General features: G+C 40.8%; 1 protein-coding gene across 10 annotated transcripts in view; it reads right to left on the bottom strand.

Annotated features, from left to right (window-relative positions):
• Nucleotides 1–15031, bottom strand: part of GRIA4 (glutamate ionotropic receptor AMPA type subunit 4) — a 408691-nt gene that overhangs the window by 37495 nt on the left and 356165 nt on the right. For all 10 annotated transcript variants that reach the window (XR_009249413.1, XM_058686612.1, XM_058686611.1 and 7 more), the window contains 3 exons: nt 13401–13771; nt 11136–11334; nt 3928–4175 (listed from right to left, as the gene is read on the bottom strand). Coding sequence is in view for 9 of the 10 variants with exons in the window: in XM_058686612.1 (XP_058542595.1) it covers nt 3928–4175; nt 11136–11334; nt 13401–13771 (818 nt within the window). In the remaining variant the exon portion in view is untranslated. The remainder of the gene's footprint in view (nt 1–3927; nt 4176–11135; nt 11335–13400; nt 13772–15031) is intronic.

Genomic DNA, 15031 nt, shown 5'->3' with positions numbered 1-15031 from the left:
TTAACTTGGCTTCAAACATTAGGGTCAAGTATATAACTTCTTATATACTTGGCCAGGGACAGTCTTTAGATATGATCCATTGCTATGCTCCCTAGAGATACTAGATACCACGTGTATCTTTAGAAGGGGTATTCTCATCTAACAGCTATTTAGTAGCCAGTAAATCTGTATTAACTAAGTTATTATTTGCTCTAAACAACTTTGATCAGTTTTGCTTATTGCACAGTAAAGTCAAGAGTATAGCAACTGTGTAATATAGACATAATAGTAAAGACAGTATTTTGGTAGCAAAGTATGTAACTTTACTATGCAATAAATAACTGCAGGATGGCAGGTATCTACTGTGGGGTAAAGCTGATTGTATTGACGGTAAAGTCAAGGCAAACACAGTGCCCCTTTTCTCTAAACTACAGATTTCACTGCAGTGCTGTCTACAGCATGTCTTTTAAGACCACCTTGAAACATTTCCCAGCCAGAGGAAGGACTTTGCAATTGTTTCTGGTTGCGAAAGGTACTGGAGAGGGAATGAGACGGAAGACCAGGATGTGGACAGTAGTAAAAGCAGCACTGTTCAGGTGAAAAGAAGACTCGAGACAAGTATCAGGGGGTGGGGATTAGACGGGGTTGATAAGATACGACAGGAGGTTTTGTCCTCTTCTCTCACAATGAGAACTCAAAGTCTTCTTTAGAAGATGACTTTGGAAAACAAGTAACTATGCCAGGGAGATTTAAGTTCTTCCGCTGGTCAGTATTTCTAGTTTATTTACTGTAATTGCTTCCTTTTATTATAGCAGGATCCACAGATGCCACATTCAACAGCATCAGCAGCCCTAGCATCCTCCTAGGACCTAAAACTCAATGAATCTATGTCAACGTCCAATAATCCCAACAACCTCTGAGCATAGCTACTGGCCTTCAGTCACTGAAAGCTATCTGTAAACCCAGCAAACAGAGTCTGGCATAAAGTCTCTTTGAACAGAGAGGAACCTCTGGGTGTTATTCTCTAGTGTAAAGACGGGTGCTGGTCATCCCTGCTGAAATATTTTCTATCCCGGACAGAAGCGGTCTCTGTCAGGATCCTGACTGCATTTGTTTTAAAGTCTAAAGACCCAAGCCCTGGCTTTCTATCATGATTCTATACAATACTCTTCGTCTTTTCTGTGACATTTATTCTGAAGCATTGGGACCAAACAGCCAGGTTTGGAAATGTGAGACTCCCAACATAAGATCGCTAGCTGTTTGTCTGCATTCTGACACAGAAGACTAGTTTTCCTGTTCTTAAAGTCTCATGTTGCCCTATGAACCACAACAGCAGAGTCTGTGAAACTTGTAACTAATGACAATGAAACAGACAAGTCTCACTGTATCCAGAAGTATTAACCTAAACACTTAAAAAAAAAAAAAATAGAACCTATCGGAAAACAAATAAGGCAGAAAGGTTTCAAAGACACTCTTGATATAGGTGTGCCTTCTGGATCTTGCTGTGATAAATTCAAATTCTTTTGGATTTGATTCTACAAACTAAATCATTCATACAGAGGGGGACTATCAGTCCATCTCTTTATTAGTTTGCCTCTGTTCAAACACAAGGATCCTAATGGAATAAGAATGATAATGTAAGCCTAATGACACCCTCCCCCCACCCTGCCCCGTAACCCCTCTCCCCACCGTTCCCGTGGAGCAGGGCTGGGAGTGGGGCAGTGAGGAGGTGAGAGGTAAGGTGCATGCTGGTTAGCCCTCAGTGCCCTTCCAGTATTCGCCAAGACAGGACAGAATGCCTGTGGTTTTGGCATGCAGGGGCCAGCTTGCTCAGGAAATTGTGGCACGGATAAAACAAAGTGCATAAAGAAACTCTCCATCCAGGAAGTGGGGTCTAACAATTGACTCATTAACAAGATCCAGGGAAGGACAGGAAAAGGCGGGGGAAGCCAATAGCTGATGATTATACAGTTCCAGACAGACGAAGGCCTTGAGCTCGTCCCCACACAATCCCCGTAGTGTGGATTTGACAAAGTGGCACATTTAAGGGGGGTCTCTCTCTTGCCATCAATGGGAGTCAGGCGCACCCGTATCTGAGGGCCAAATGCAGTCCTTGGAACTTGACTTTATCAGCAGACACAAGACAGAGGACAAGGAAGCTACACCCACAGAGAATTAATTAAGAAAAAGCGACATCCGGTGAATGTGATCAGTGGTCTGAACACTGACGTATGTATCAACCACGGCTGCCGTCTCCCCGTCTATTTCTCTTACGTTACTTATGTTAGTGCTTTGAGAGCTAGTACTTCTGTCAGGAGAGATTTCTTTGCTATGTGGCTTCCCTGCCATCACAAATTTTTACACCGCATCATGCAAAATACACCCTCCAAGACCGAATACACTGGAGCCAGTTTAGGTTTCTGAGTGGTTGAAATATTTTGGGGGAGAGTCTGATCATGGGTAATTTATTTGTTTGGCTTTCTCCCTAAACATTTCTCCAGTTTCATGTGGGCGGGAGGGATGTTCAAATGAGCCTGACTTCATAATGGCCAGAGTCCATGCCCAAACTGGACTCGACTGGCTAATTTCTGTTCTCTCTCCTTTGAGAACTGTCCCTTTGGACATACCATGAAAGCCCTCACTGGTTATCACGGTGTTGCTTGCAAACACAAAATACTGGTTTAATACAACCTTCCCAGGACTAGTATTTGTTTCCTCTATCTGTGTTACCCACCCCCCACCCCCCCACCCAAGACACACATCCAAAGCACACTGCAGTTCCCTTGTCAAACCAATGAAAACAATCATGTAATTTTTATATTGTTTTCATTCCTACTGGGCTCAGGTCTCATTATTTTCATGTTTCAAAGGCTTACCAGAGACATCATTTTTCAACACCAGGTTCGTGGTTAAGTCCATTAGCAAAGATTCTGACTTCTTCTTGAATCTGTGCTTTGTACGAATCTCTCCTAAGCAGCAAGCACTGAGACCAGAGTAATTTGTCAGTTGTCATTTCTGACTCCGGCTTTGCTCTAGCCCCAGCGATTCAACAGCAGCCTTTAATTGCTTAAGGAAAAGAGGAAATTCTGCCTCCTGGGCATAAACATGTGAATCCTCTATGTCCAGGACCAAAAGGGTAAAAAGGGCAGGTTTTACCAACATTTCCTTCAGAATGAAAGTCTCATCTTTAACACATGTGGATTAATACCATAATGATTATGGTATTAATCCACATGTGTGATGCTTTGCTCATGACCCACACTGCAGGGGTCTCTGTGTGAGCAATTCTACATTGTCAGCAGGTCTGATTTTACGGATCTTACTTAGGCCACACTCCCTTTGCAATGGGCGAGAGTGTGACTGGAGTAAGCCCCATGGAGTCAGAGCCCAGCTTTCTGGCCGAGAGCGATTGCATCTATAAACAGATGCGGTTACAGAGTTAGCACCCATACAACCTCACGGGGATCTGAAATATAATGATGCCGTGATAAACGAAACACTGAAATGGAAAAGAAAAAAAAAAGTGGTTTGTTAGGAAAAGGTTGGTTTTCTCTTACTCAGAAACTAGAGGACAGGAAGAGTTCGGAAAAATAATGAGAAAATGTAGAATTGTTAACTGACAAAATGAGAGCGCAGATTTTAGTGACCAGACAAGGTTGATGAGACACAGAAGTGCGGCTACCCACGTTTTCGGCCCACTGGAAGCAGCTAGTGTTCAACCAGTTTGGTTTTTATATGGCCTTAAAAGGTATACATGTCAACTGTGATTAATTATTCCAAAATTAAAAAAAAAATTACCTGACTGTTGATCAAAACGTATGAAATGGAGGAAAAGAAAACGGACGGACATGCCACGTTCACACACAAAACCAAACACGTCTGTCGGGGACATCAGGGAAGGTGGAATACTATAACAACACATTTCTATTGTTATACTATCCCACCCACCTTAATGAGGAACCCTTGGGCGTTGCTACTCCATAGCCTTTCGAATCCAGATTTCCTCCCACTTTCATCGTGTCACACGGCTTTCGCTGCTCAATGTACTCGTTCATAGTGGACTCCAGGAGGAACGCAAATTTGCCCTTGGATTTGCGCACACGAGCCACTCCCTCAGCTGTAGTCCTGGTGAACACGGACGGCTCTGCCGATCGCATGTAGGTCCACATCTTTTCGTACACTGCTATTTTTGATCTCTGGAGGAAATTAAATAAAATTAAGTACAGGAAAGAAGGGAACAACATGTTAATATCGACCGAACCCACATACGGAGAAAGCCTTGTTAAGTACCTTTTTTTCCCTTGTCCTGTCAGTCCAGTCTCGCCTTGCTAGCATTTTGCCCTCCAGCGAGGAAACTGCCTGTTCCAACTATTTTAGGAAATCACTGAAATGGCTGACATGTAGAAGCCATACCTGGAGGAGCGGGCCTGCCTGTCATGAACAATTACCCTCCTCAAGCGCTTAAAGAGCAAAGTACTATTATTTTTATTTTTAAAATTTTTTTAAACATTTTTTATTTATTTTTGGGACAGAGAGAGACAGAGCATGAACGGGGGAGGGGCAGAGAGAGAGGGAGACACAGAATCGGAAGCAGGCTCCAGGCTCTGAGCCATCAGCCCAGAGCCCGACGCGGGGCTCGAACTCATAGACCGCGAGATCGTGACCTGGCTGAAGTCGGACGCTCAACCGACTGCGCCACCCAGGCGCCCCTATTTTTATTTTTAAATGTAGAATGCCATAAAGAGAGTTCTGTCACATTCGTGGTAAACCGGAAAAGGGCCAGATTAGACTTGAGGTCAGCTTTGTAAAACTCCTTTTAATCCGGCACTTGAATTGTAGCAAATGAGGAGTGTTACTATGCTGTGCCATTTTTGTCTTCTCTCGTGCTTCAGAGTTGTACACGTGAAGCATTCTAAGTCGAATAGGAAGAGCGGTCCGGACCAAGTCAGTGGCAGAGGGGCACAGGAAGAGTGGGCGTAGTGGTGGTTCACAAACCAAATGACCACAGCGCAAGGGTCAAACTCTAGGTCCACCCAATGTTTTTAGACTTTTTCTAATAAAATCTCCAAGTAGCACATACATTAAACTTAGAAGTGATTCCTTCTCACTCTGCAGGTACACACTTCAAGTTAGAAACGTCATGGAGATGCAAAGTACACTGTAGGGAATATAGTAACTGTCCAGTAACGTATGGTGACAGATGTCAAGTGCAGTTGTCATGATGAGCACTGAGTGACGTATACCTGAAACTACTGTAACATTGTATGTCAACTACACTTCCAAAAATAAAAAATAGGGCGCCTGGGTGGCGCAGTCGGTTAAGCGTCCGACTTCATCCAGGTCACGATCTCGCCGTCCGTGAGTTCGAGCCCCGCGTCGGGCTCTGGGCTGACGGCTCGGAGCCTGGAGCCTGTTTCCGATTCTGTGTCTCCCTCTCTCTCTGCCCCTCCCCCGTTCATGCTCTGTCTCTCTGTCCCAAAAATAAATAAAAAACGTTGAAAAAAAAAATTAAAAAAAAAAAAAAAACAACATTATTTGGGGCGCCTGGGTGGCGCAGTCGGTTAAGCGTCCGACTTCAGCCAGGTCACGATCTCGCGGTCCGTGAGTTCGAGCCCCGCGTCGGGCTCTGGGCTGATGGCTCGGAGCCTGGAGCCTCCTTCCGATTCTGTGTCTCCCTCTCTCTCTGCCCCTCCCCCGTTCATGCTCTGTCTCTCTCTGTCCCAAAAATAAATAAAAAAACGTTGAAAAAAAAAATTATTTTCAAGTAAAAAGTTAGAAAACCTGAAAAACAAAGAAAGTGATTCCTGTTTTCCTATTAAATATTTTAGAGAGTTAGTCTTTCTACTACCCTGACTTCAGCCAAGAAATTTATTTTTGTCCATTTGGGCTCCATCTAAGTTACTCCCACTACTTAATTTATCTAGATCCTTGTGCTGGTATCTGCATTCATATTAGATCTTGTATCCATACAGACATTTCAAATGGAAAAATATTTCCAGATGAACTCAAATGTCCCGGAGGGATATATTTAATGAGTCAGAAAAGCCTGCCTCGTGTTTGATGTTTGATAACACAATGATGCTCAGAGTTTTCTGGTACGAGTGTGTGCCCACTAACAAGGTGTTGACCTTTTGTATCTGGATCCAAATAAAAATTAATGGAGACTTCATTCAGACTTAAGTCTAAGCATGAGAGCAAATCCTGAGTGCCATCTATATTCATTGTACATTGACCTTCCTTTGTTATCAGAATATAGAATCCGATAAATGACAGATTCTCAATTATCAACAAATATCCCGAAGAGCAAACTTAAGAAGACACGTTTTTGGGGCAAAAATCAAATGATTCAGGTCGACAGAGCAAGATGTTGATAAAAGTTGGATTTAACATTTTGGTTTCAGAAGATGGGAATTGACTACTCAGTATCCTATGGAACAGTTAAGAGATGTGCATACTGGAACACTATAAAAAACAGATACTTTATGCCAATGTGTAGTCAAATGGTGATAAATATCAAGATGGAGAAGGGACATGCTGTATTATCCCATGGAGTGTGTTTACGTTATTAACACTTAAACATATCTCAGCGGCACAGAGCTTGTGGGGTGTGTGTGTGTGTGTTCAGGTAACATTGGGTTACTTGTGCCTATAGAAAGCCACACATGAGGAAACTGCATGCCGACACTAAATGAAATAGCAAATATTCTCTGTGGCTCCAGGACAGGGGCGGATCTGGACTCAGAACCCTCAACCTCGGGATCCACTAAGGAGGCCATGCTGCTTGGCCCCCTTCATTCTGTCTTCAATAACAGAGCTGTCTTCCAGACAACTAACTCTTCCATTTTATGAGTTCTGATGTCTGAAAATCCTAAACTGTCTGGATCACCGGATACAGAAGTCCTTAAGCATTCATTCTGATAATTTCAACTGAAAGAAATGTTGGCAAATGACATGTTTTAGGCGTATAATCACCCTAAAAAATACGTCGACTTGTGTCACCGAAAAAGGTGCAGAGGTCCACATACATTTATACTTCATGGATACTACGTTGAAAACAAAAGAAATAAAACCTGGGTATCGTTTTCATTGAAAAGTGTTCTAAAATTTTTTAAGAACATGAGAGTTTGGGTGGTTACTTGGCAATTTTCCAGTCAATGTCTGTCATCTTACTCGAAGGGATAAGAACCGCTAAACAAAACTAACACAGCAGAGTGGAAAAAGAGTATTTCCAGGGCTTGACAATGAGGAAGACAATTACAGAGTGCAATGAAATAGTAAAACAAATGATTCCTTTTTAAAAGAATAAAGTATCTTTAGGCCACTGATATTTTTTAGAAGTCCATTTGTACAATATTCATGTGAGGAAAATTACTGAGGCATTTGTTTAAATACATTGAATTACATATACCTTAAGTGCAAAGGAAGGTAAATTAATTTCTTTAAAATCCAGAAGAAAGAGGAATCCATATGTAGCTGTGCCAAACTTAGCAGGCCTTATGTATAACAGAAATTGTAAAGGTACAGCAGCCCGGTGGGAAATTAGACAAATAATGAAAGCAACTCTTTTGGGGGAAAAAAAAATTACACTGTCACTCTGTGAATGTTTAGGAATTTTGATTCAGAGTGAAAGGCGCGTGGCATAGATAAGATCATGTTCACATGGTGAAGGGGGTGGCGGGGGGGACATTCAAGAAGGGAAAGACGGAAATAACATCCCTGTGCCTTATCTGTGACCGCAAGAGGTGTCTGCTAAGGAGTGAGGGTAAGCAAACCTTTATACATTTGATGAGACAGGTTAAAAGGGAAATTTCTGCAGACCCAGCAAACTCATGAATGCAGTGATAATGGGATTTTAAGTCCCTAAAATCTTCAACTGTCACATCTTCTTAAAGATTAGGTTTGGGGAGTGACTAGGCTCAAGGTAAGAAGCAAAGATAATACAAAAGTCATTCTTTGAGCTTAGAAAAATAATCTCAGATTTATTTGTTTATTGTGAAACTCCATGAATAGGAGGCTTACTTACTTAAAGCACTATTTTATTACTTGAAATCATTCTTGGAGTTTTAAAACTATGCTGTGCTTTTAATTTCTCAAAAATGAAGTATTCTGCCATTCCTGTTTTTTAAGAGAAAATATGTACACATGTCACGCATTATACTTCATATGTACATTGTTGTCAGGTGAATTATATCCCGCTTCTAGTCGCTTATGCAGCATGGCTGATGTTCACAAGACTTGATAATCTTATAACCCCTGAGAGAGTAATCCACCCCATTTACGCATTCGTGGTTTCCCCGATGGCTGAAACAGCCACAGTGTAAAATCTGCGTTCAAATAAAAAAGCAGCATGTGCAAATCAGGTGTATAATAATGTCTCAGTACCTACAGAGAAGGCTGTCGGTAAGTGACAAATAGGAACTCTCTTTAAACGCCTCTATGTGTATGCTGAACTGGGGGCACAGAACACGAAACATACGAAGCTTCACAATGAGGCACGCCCAAGGCAACAGGTGAATTCAGATGTAATTTTCCCCCATGGCCTAATTCTTTCTCCAGTTGATTTTAACTGCAACATTTTTTGAAGCCCTGAGTACAGGTCACTGCCCGAGGCAGTTCAGTGGGCCTGAGAGATGTACCATTGCTGTGTTCCCGCGAGGAAACATTTTCGACAAGGGCAAAAATACCCTTCACATTCTGTTTCCTCAACCCGTCAGACAAAATGGTTTATTTAAACCAGGTCATCATCCGTGGGAGAGGAGGGAGAGCACAGGGTAGGAAATGAATTCCATTTTTAATCAGAGAACCCAAGTTTACACATTCCTGAAAGTGTGCGGTCAAGGAATGGGCTTTCTTGTCCCATTAGGGTTCAGGCAACAAAAAATACCTACACTTCTAAGAAAATCTTTCCATTTTGAAACTGAAGTGGGGTGGGAAAGAAAGGAAACGGGGCACAGTGATTGCACAGCCTGTGTGAAAGGCTCTGTAAATCCAGCAAACAGCTTCCCTTAGTCCTGTATTTCTTATCAACATACTCTCTTATCTACCTCACCAGTTTTTAGAATTTGGGACACTTTAAAAAAATTCCATAAAGATTAAAAATAAACATTTTCAGGGTGCTTGATGCTCGAGAGCTTTACAGGGAGTTATTTATGAAATTTTTTTTCAGGGAATCAACATGACCTTTCTTCCTTTATCACTCAAGGCAGGATGATGAACCTGCAAATATTTGCCTGATTTTCATGAAAATCAGTCACCTTTTTCCAGTAAAATGCAAGTGATAGCACAAACTTGTATTCTATTTTGATGCATACACGTAATGGTTTCTGGGCACAGTCACTGAATTTTACCTACTTACTTTGGACGGAAGCAGTTACAAACTTAGAGATTTCCGGCAAGGTACTGAAATTATGCTAAGATGTGTTAGAGCAGTATGTTTCTATCAGTAAGTTTTAAAGACTGGGATGTACTCAGTAAATTTTAAAAATCTGCTTAGTTAAATGTATCCATAGAATACTGTTAATAAAATCTATTGCTATGACTATTATTTATAGTTTTAGAAAAATATGCAAATACTTTCTCATTACCATAAATTTTTCATTATATCTATTGGCAATGTTCCAAATTGTTGATGAAGACACTGTTCACAGCCTGGTTTCTTTCTTTTCTTTCTTTTTTTTTTTTTTAATATATGAAATTTATTGTCAAATTGGTTTCCATACAACACCCAGTGCTCATCCCAACAGGTGCTCTCCTCAATGCCCATCACACACTTTCCTCTCCCTCCCACCCCCCATCAGCCCTCAGTTTATTCTCAGTTTTTAAGAGTCTCTTATGCTTTGGCTCTCTCCCACTCTAACCTCTTTTTTTTTTTTTTTTTTGCCTGGTTTCTTTTTTAAACAATGCCCAGTGATGCGTCTGGCAGAATTTTTGTGTGGTTTGTTCTTAATTTAGTATTATGTAAACATCTGTAGTTTATAAGGATAACACAATCAGATCTTTGTACAAAAAGAGAAATCTCTTACTGAACTCCAAGCACATGAAAGTTAAGGCCAGCTTAAGGATTAGGGCATTTTGTTGTTTTTAATTTTCAGGCTGAGTGGGAAAATGATAAACATATACATTTAAAATGACAATGCAAACTTTCATGTCCTATACACGTAAGCGTGAACTTCCTTTAAAGGGCGATCGTTATTTTTACACAAAACCTTAAAAAATAGGGAAATCTGTCTTGTCTTCTGAATTACTAAGTATCTGTCACTAACCAAATGAAATTACACATAAAATGTCCTCATTATTACTTTGGTAAATACTTGAGAAAATGTCACTCTGACTACCTTTTATGATTTGGTTTTGAAATCACAAAATGAATCCTTATCTCTGACCAGACATTACCAAGTATGTATCTCTGGATTAAGTAGAAGCAGACTAAAAGAGTTTCACCGATCAAAAATTCATCCTCCTAATGGAACAAACAACTGAAAGACAGAAACAAAAACCCCCAAATACCTGCCATCCTGAGGGAAAACAAAAGGGATCATAGCCATATGTAAATTTCTAGCAGTGTGAACAATTTTATCCACAAAGCAGAAAAGTCAGCACATACAAAGCCCTACAAAGGTGTCCAGAACGTAACAGTTCTCTTACCATTATCTTGTGAGGAAGCAAACATATTGCTTTGAAATCCACTGTTACAGAATAGATTATAGACTATATATACCTCGTAGAAGGGAGTATAACCTGCAGTTAAGGGTTTCAAATGTAGCACGTTAAATTTATTCTTAAAAAAACAAACAAATCTTACGTTCATTTTTACGCTCTTAACCCCAAAACATACATAAATTCAATCTTCCCAGATGCAGTATCATGAAAGCATTACCAACACTGGAATCCTTTGGATAAGTTACATTATAAAGTTGTTTTAATTACCTTTTTGTTGTCACTTTTCCTTGAGTCTTTCTTGTCATGGAATAAATCAATTAGATTTTGCAAATTAAAGTGATTGTAAAATCCAAGTAGCAGTATTGGCATTAAACGTAGCAGTCCCTACTGTGTGTGTAAAACCTACCATAGCTAGAGCCCATAAAACGATTGTTGGCAAAAATGGCCTGAGCTTCAAAATTACGAACATTTCACCGTTGGTTTTCCCCTTAACTTACTCTGAAGAATTCTTTTGTTGACCCTGAATCCAATGTTCCATAGGCAATTTCTGTTTGTTTGGCCAGGTCTTCCGCACTTTCTATGGGGGAGACCATTCGCTCTACCGTCAGGAAAGCAGCGAGGTTAGCGGTATAAGATGATATAATGATGAGCGTGAAGAACCACCAGACACCTCCAACAATCCGACCTGAGAGGGATCTGAACATGGAGAAGATAATGCACATTTTCCTTTCTCTAACCAACACAGAGAAATAAAAGAAATACCACCGATTCCCAATGTACGTTGAAAGCAACAACCGCAAATATTGTTTCGTTTTCTGTCTACTCAAGAATGATTCTAGCCTTCAGTACGATCTGATGCCCTTCATGGCATAGTGAATTTAGAAATGCCACTGGCAAGATGGAAAACGTTTCCTTTTTACTGTTTAGTCTGCAGAAACATGGGACTTAATGCATTTCCTTCAGGTACAGAAAAGGAACACGCACTTAAATCCAGTGATACCCTCCTCCCTTTACATTTTAGCATCTCTGGAATTAGGATGCAGCCTACAGGCCAGGAGATTAAACACAGTCATGTGCTTTAATGGGCAGCATTATTTCTCTCTCCGTGGTACCTAAAATAGCAATACGTCTTAACACTGGGAGAGGTCTTAGATTTGACACAATCTGATCAATACCCTTATGACAGAACCTGTGATTACCTTCAGTCAGAACCCAGCCAGGGTGGGTGGGGCATGTGCCAAAGTGGCACCTGCCATTGGCTGGGCCAGATGATGCCTCAGACTGGTCTCAGAGGGACTGCAGTCGAGAGGGCTGTTTTGTTAGTTTGAGATTTCCTTTCTGATAATTTCATTTGTGAGCGTTACTGATCTGAGTGGAGGATGGGCTATGTCCTAATGCATCTTCACTTTCCGGTGTAAAAATGTTCCCTCTGCCACTGCCAACATGAGACCTGAGCGTGTGACCTGTCAAGGGACAGCAGGACGGCATTAAAAACCGATGCTAACCTTCCAGAAAAAAAGTTCTCTCCTCATCCTTTCCCTGTTATCAGAGATGTGTGGGTGATGTGGATGCAGAGGAAAAGCGAGGATGGAATGAATTAAAAATCCAGGTCATTTTCATAATTGATATCACTCAGTGGGACCATCAAACTATTTAAAATTCCTGGGACAAATTGTTTTTAAACAATTTTGCAAAGTAAGAAACAAATTTTCATATTTTCCATGACATTTCTAGCCTTAAAATTCTCCCTTTTTTATCAGTATTATATTAGTCACACTTGTTGGTTTTAATTTGGCATTTGCTTCATCCTGGTTTTCAAAACCATTACTTGATTTACTTTGCTTTCTTTTCATTTCATTAATTCAGAGTTATTGACTCAGGTGCATATGTCAGTGGAATTTAAACACATTTATAGTTTTCCTGGGTCTTAAGGAACATCAAGTGACTTGTGGCTAAAATGTCTCCTTTTGAGAAAGCATACATTTCTTTAAAAAAATCTGTATATTTGCGATGATGATATAAGTCACTATTTAAATTCAATTCTTAGCTTCTCCGACTTTCTGCTGTTTTTTTTTTTTCCTACAGGAGAAATTTGGTATTTTTCTTGTAACGGGAGATTAGCTGCATTTTTGGCAAACATAACTGAAAATGTCTTAGTGGCATCCAAAGGAAGTGAGGCATGAATCCAGAGATATTGAAAAACATCTCTATTAAACTAACACAGCACATAGCTGAACTCTGCCCACGGCTTGTATTGTTAGATAGAACAATGTATACCTGCTACCCACTATCCTGACTCAGGTTTTCAGTAACTATGTGGCAGAAATCTCCTGTAAGGTGCATGGGATGTAAATCAAGTTCGAAATTAATTTAAAAAAAAAAGTGAACAGCCATAGTAACAAAGAAATTTAATTTTGAAAAGGAGACAAAATGGAAATGAATTCCTGTTCTTACAGTTGAGATTTTTGTCTCCATCTGTCAAACCAGTGAAGGAAATATTAATACCGCAGTGCTTTTTGAGGGTTCTCACGGGTAGCATGTTACTTTTCCATCGGGAAATTTCATCTTTATGAGGTTTCCACATTTGGCGCTAAGTTGGAGAAATTGGCCGTGAATATACTTAGATTAATTTGGGAACTGCAAGTTTTTTTGTATGTTTCAAGTAAAGCTCTGCTTCCAGGACAAGAACCTGGATAGAGATGTTCTGCACGACACGAAGGATTACTGGGGAATTGGTGAAGAACTGAGGTTTTCAGACTCACCTGGGTGAAATGTCACATCCTTGCTGCATGAAGGCACCCAGGGAAAACCAGAGGCTGTTAAAGATGCCAAACTCATTGGGAGGCTGGTCGCTGGGTCCTTCCTTTCCATCCTCCGGCTCTTCTGTGTGCCACTCGTACGGACTGAACCTGCTAACTAGGAATAAGACCACGCTGACACCAATGTAGGCAAAGACTATGCACATCCAAATCTCATAGGCCAGAGGATCCAAGAAGGAAAACACTCCTGGTTTGGATTTCTGAGGCTTTTTGATCATGATAGATATGCCCAAACTCATGAAGGGCTTAGAGAAGTCAATGACCTCCTCTCGGACCAAAGTGATTGTCAGAGGGGCGATAGCAATCTCTGCTTTCTAAAAGAGAAAAGACACATGAAAACACATAGGTTAATGCATTTTGTGAAGCTTTAAGGATGTGGGCTGGGGCAGAGGGGGAGCCCTAATTGCCTTTCCTTATGGCTGAATTTCTGAATTTCTTGGCCAGAATTGCTACGTTGCAGCCTATTCTGTTTCCTTTGGAATGGTGCCACAGACTCATTACTTGGCCATGCCTTAATATTATGAATTGCAGATTTCAAACAGTCCTTCTTTTTTTTATCCCTTTCCAGTTGTAACAAACCTATCATACTGTCTGTGTTTGTGGGACAGAAGAAACCCGTTGTTTGATGACATTTTCCAATCCAGCGCGCACACAAAAATCTGGAAATTGGCATTTATTTCTTACTATGCCCATACGGTGATTTTTTTCTACTTCCACTTTCTAACACAGCTTTTGGAAAACAGTGGATTCAATTCTCAGATATTATGATCGTTAAGACACCAGCTCCCATTTTTGTTCTGAGCAATTTTTCTGAGCCCGTTTTCCCTATCTCTACAATGAGGACACTTTCCTGTTTGCCTCACTGCATTACTGTGATTATCCATTACAAAAATGAATAAAATACTAGTGAGCACTTATTGAGGGATTATGTACCTGACATCGAACTAAATATTAAAAGGGCATCTCATTTAACATTCATGGTAATCCGGCTTATCACTGTTTTCTAGACGATGGAACTGAGACTCAGGTGAGTTCTACACGTCACGGCAGTTCTGGGATTGGAGCTTGTGTTTCCTTGTAAATCATGCCATCTCTCAAACTGATGAAATAAAGTGTCATGAGAAAACTGTAAGATGTTACATGATCTACACTGTGAAAACAAAGATTATTTGATTGTTCGTTTGGAAAGGAAAATATTTGGCATTAAAGTGGAATCTGGGACATTGCTCAAGCACTTGTGCTCTTACACAGAGGCTGCCTCACTCCCGTATACCCTCAGGTCGCTGGTTCACCCGACGGCCAGCAGCTTGATACAGGGGCATCTGGAGGGCTGCGGTGGGCACTGCACTCCAGTCATGATGCTGCCCGCTGGGCGAGTGAGGTTTCACCAGCAGTGCCTTCTAGGGGAACGAACTTAGCTTCCATCATAAACGCCCACACACACAGAAGTCAGATTCACTACTGGGAGGTGTTTATTTCTGCAATCTTATTACTTGTATAACTTTCATTATACAAGTGATATATAAACTAGCCATAGGAAAATTAGTATCTAAACACAGAATCCCCAAATTAAG

Source organism: Neofelis nebulosa, chromosome 10 (assembly GCF_028018385.1).
Source record: "Neofelis nebulosa isolate mNeoNeb1 chromosome 10, mNeoNeb1.pri, whole genome shotgun sequence".
NCBI lineage: Eukaryota > Metazoa > Chordata > Mammalia > Carnivora > Felidae > Neofelis > Neofelis nebulosa.
The sequence above is the reverse complement of the archived record's forward strand: the minus strand, read 5'-3'. Positions and strand labels throughout refer to the sequence as shown.